Source organism: Beta vulgaris, chromosome 4, assembly GCF_026745355.1.
Source record: "Beta vulgaris subsp. vulgaris cultivar EL10 chromosome 4, EL10.2, whole genome shotgun sequence".
NCBI classification, from domain to species: domain Eukaryota; kingdom Viridiplantae; phylum Streptophyta; class Magnoliopsida; order Caryophyllales; family Amaranthaceae; genus Beta; species Beta vulgaris.
This window is the reverse complement of record NC_079205.1, coordinates 9265018-9268268: the sequence shown is the minus strand read 5'-3', so window position 1 is coordinate 9268268 and position 3251 is coordinate 9265018. Positions and strand designations below refer to the sequence as shown.

Sequence of the window (3251 nt, the reverse complement as noted above, 5' to 3'; positions counted from 1 at the left end):
AGTCCTAAGTGCTCAAAACATTGAAAGTCAATGTATTGTCTAGGTTAAAAGTCCGAATCGATTTAAGTGATAAGCAGTTTGATGTCGCTTAAGGGATGTCTCGAGTTTGAGTCTCACCATATGCAGAAACTCTGGTTGGGAGACTCACCTACCAAAGTCAGGTGTGTGACCCGGGTCAGATTCATATGTAGTCGGAATAAAGCTCTAGTGACACGGGTGGGCAACAAAAAAAAGTCTTATTTTTTAGAATGAAACTGAGTTAAGTTGAACTAAATTGTTCCTAAAAAGTAGTATCTTATAAGTTAATGATTTTTAAACCTAATAAAGAAGTAAATTTTTGTTTAAAGGGTAATTTTGTTACTTAACATTATTATAAGTGAGAGTTTAGCTAACTCTGTCGTTTTACCAGCACACGTGGTATCACATGTCCCTCCTAAGTATATTTCCTCTGTTCCTCAACTTCTACCGACGTGGATTACTGCACACATGTAAAATACCAGCCCCCATCCAAAATCCTTCTAGAACCTCATCTCATAAAAACCGGCACGTGTCCTTCTCTTAAGAGTAGTGACTCAACACACTCTTCCCAATTCAATTCACCTTTTTTCCATTTTCTCTAGATAAGGTCGGCTAATACGATCAACCCAAACAGCCCCTTCCTTAAGTGCTAAGTGGGGGGTACGTGGCACCTCATGAACGGATGATTCTTTTACCACCCTTTATGGGTCCCACTACTAAAGAGGTAAGACAAGGACATACCGTACTTATCTCATAAGAAATTTCTTCCCTTCTTATTTCTATATATATATGGACCGCCTTCCTCCTTCATTTCGAAAATTAGTCTGTTGAATTATTTACATACATATATTCAACACAAGGGAAAATATTAATTTACAATCGTAAAATTTTAGTGGAAAAATTATCGTTGGGTGAAGAAAAATGGGAGTTCAAGATAAAGATCCACTTGCTCAATTGAGTTTACCACCTGGTTTCAGATTTTACCCTACTGATGAAGAACTTTTAGTTCAATATTTGTGTCGAAAAGTTGCGGGTCATCAATTTTCTCTTCAAATTATTGCTGAAATTGATCTTTATAAGTTTGATCCATGGGTTTTACCTAGTAAGTTCGACTATATTTATCCTCGTCTTACCATAAATTATCTTAAAGTCGTCTTTATAATCTTATTAACGTGAATTTTTAATTGATTTCGTATAGGTAAGGCGATGTTTGGAGAAAAAGAATGGTATTTCTTTAGCCCGAGAGACCGAAAATACCCGAACGGGTCCCGACCCAATAGAGTAGCCGGGTCTGGGTATTGGAAAGCTACTGGAACTGATAAGATAATTACAACACAAGGAAGAAAAGTTGGGATTAAAAAAGCTCTTGTGTTTTATATTGGTAAAGCACCTAAGGGTACAAAAACTAATTGGATTATGCATGAATATCGACTCACTGAACCAACTCGCAAATCCGGTAGCTCCAAGGTTGGTATTGTCTTTTCACATTTATAATTTTTGTTATTAATTAATAATGTTATATAATGAAAATATGATTTTGTCTTATAAGACACCGTTTATTTTTAAATTAAAATTAGGTAATGGTAAGTTCAATATTAAAAAGAAAATTAATCTAATAGCGATTAGTTGAATTTTTTTTGTTGACTAGTTTAATTCATTTAGTGATTAGGTCTATTCTTATATTAAAATTTTATCGTCTCTTTTAATGATTTTTGTAAAAATATGAGTAGAGATATTTTTATAGTAGTCTAACGCGTTGATATTTTATTGGTGAATCAGTTGGATGATTGGGTGTTATGTAGAATCTACAAGAAAAATTCGAGTGCGGCGAAGCCTACAACAAGTAAAGAACACAGCACAGGTGGATCATCTTCCTCGTCATCATCACATCTTGATGATGTATTAGAATCTTTACCGGAAATTGATGACCGTTCATTTGCACTGCCACGTATGAACTCTTTGAAGAATAATGTGGGCCACCACCAACAACAACAAAATCAACACCAACAACAAAATCAACAACAGCATCAAAATGACAAATTTAACCTTCAGCATCTCGGGTCGGGTAGTTTCGATTGGGCTGTGTTAGCCGGGTTGACATCGGGGCCCGAATTCGCTTTCAATGGATCAACTCAACCGCAACAAGGGCAAGTGAACAATAATAATAATGCAATGGACATGTTTATCCCTTCATTGCCACCCTTGTCACAAGTGGAATCTCCTGTTGATACTAAAGTTCGTATTACATCTGGATTAGTGGATGATGAGGTTCAAAGTGGAATTACAAGTCATCGGGTTAATCCGAGTTATTACAATCACAACACGAACATGTTCACACAAAGCTATAATAATAGTAATTCGGTAGACCCGTTTGTGATGGGTCATCCAAATCAGTTTAGTTTTGGGTTTGGGTATAGACAGTAGATTCAAAAAAATGGATTTTTTTGATAGTGAAAAAAATGTTGGAAAATGTTACTGAAGAGGGTATTTGATGTAAATATCTCTTATTTATTGGGCTAACTTTTTGCGGAGATAAAAGCAATGGGATAAGTAAAAGGAAGACATAGTTTTTGATTAATTATTTTTGTTTTTTGGTTGTAACGGAAAGGTAAATTGAAAGTGGATGGAATTGTCAAAAATTATTGTCAAGGTTGGTAAAGGGAAGGTGTAAGATTCAATGTACAATGTGATGAATATTGAACATGTAATGCAAAAGAAAAAAGCGCCGAAATTTCTGGTCCGTATACAATATTTGTCTTTTTTGAGATAGGGATTTACTAGTAGCTTACGTACGCTTATTATGAAAACGATTAAGAAATACAAATAAAATGGGATCGGCATTCTTCTAATTTATTTATGTATTTTGCGCACAATGAATCAGAAGTTAGAAAATGGAAATGATACTTTATTTTATAATTTAACTTGTTTTCCCGAAATAAATTAAGATTATATAAAGACAACAAAATTGAGAATTAATCAAGCTGGTTTGATTAGTGTATTTAGCAAATGGCAATATGCAACTCTTTTCTAATTGGTGAATCGATTTACTTATATCACCAAGGACGCTAACGTGCTTCTTATGTTTTCACAGTCCATAGCTAACACATGCCATCAAAGTAGAGGTTATCATGCGCCGAGTCGGATCGCGCCTAAAAAATTGTCGATTGGTCGGGTCGGATCGGGTCAAAATTTTGTATCCAAAATCTGCTAATTTGGGCCAAAATGAGCGGACT

The 3251-nt window shown here is 35.0% G+C and overlaps 1 protein-coding gene across 1 annotated transcript; it reads left to right on the top strand.

The window, feature by feature from the left end:
* Positions 1–822: 822 nt before the first annotated feature.
* LOC104891602 (NAC domain-containing protein 72) lies at positions 823–2783 on the top strand. Its single transcript, XM_010677309.4, has 3 exons — positions 823–1120; positions 1217–1485; positions 1798–2783. The coding sequence occupies exons 1-3, from the start codon at positions 940–942 to the stop codon at positions 2440–2442; spliced, it is 1095 nt and encodes a 364-aa protein (XP_010675611.2). The 5' UTR covers positions 823–939; the 3' UTR covers positions 2443–2783.
* Positions 2784–3251: the final 468 nt, after the last annotated feature.

What these genes read in the sequence shown, in the direction of transcription:
- LOC104891602 (XM_010677309.4), top strand. Translation starts at nt 940, where the DNA reads ATGGGAGTTCAAGATAAAGATCCACTTGCTCAATTGAGTTTACCACCT. An exon ending in TGATCCATGGGTTTTACCTA is followed by an intron (nt 1,121 to 1,216) that starts GTAAGTTCGACT and finishes GATTTCGTATAG; the next exon opens with GTAAGGCGATGTTTGGAGAA. An exon ending in GCAAATCCGGTAGCTCCAAG is followed by an intron (nt 1,486 to 1,797) that starts GTTGGTATTGTC and finishes TTGGTGAATCAG; the next exon opens with TTGGATGATTGGGTGTTATG.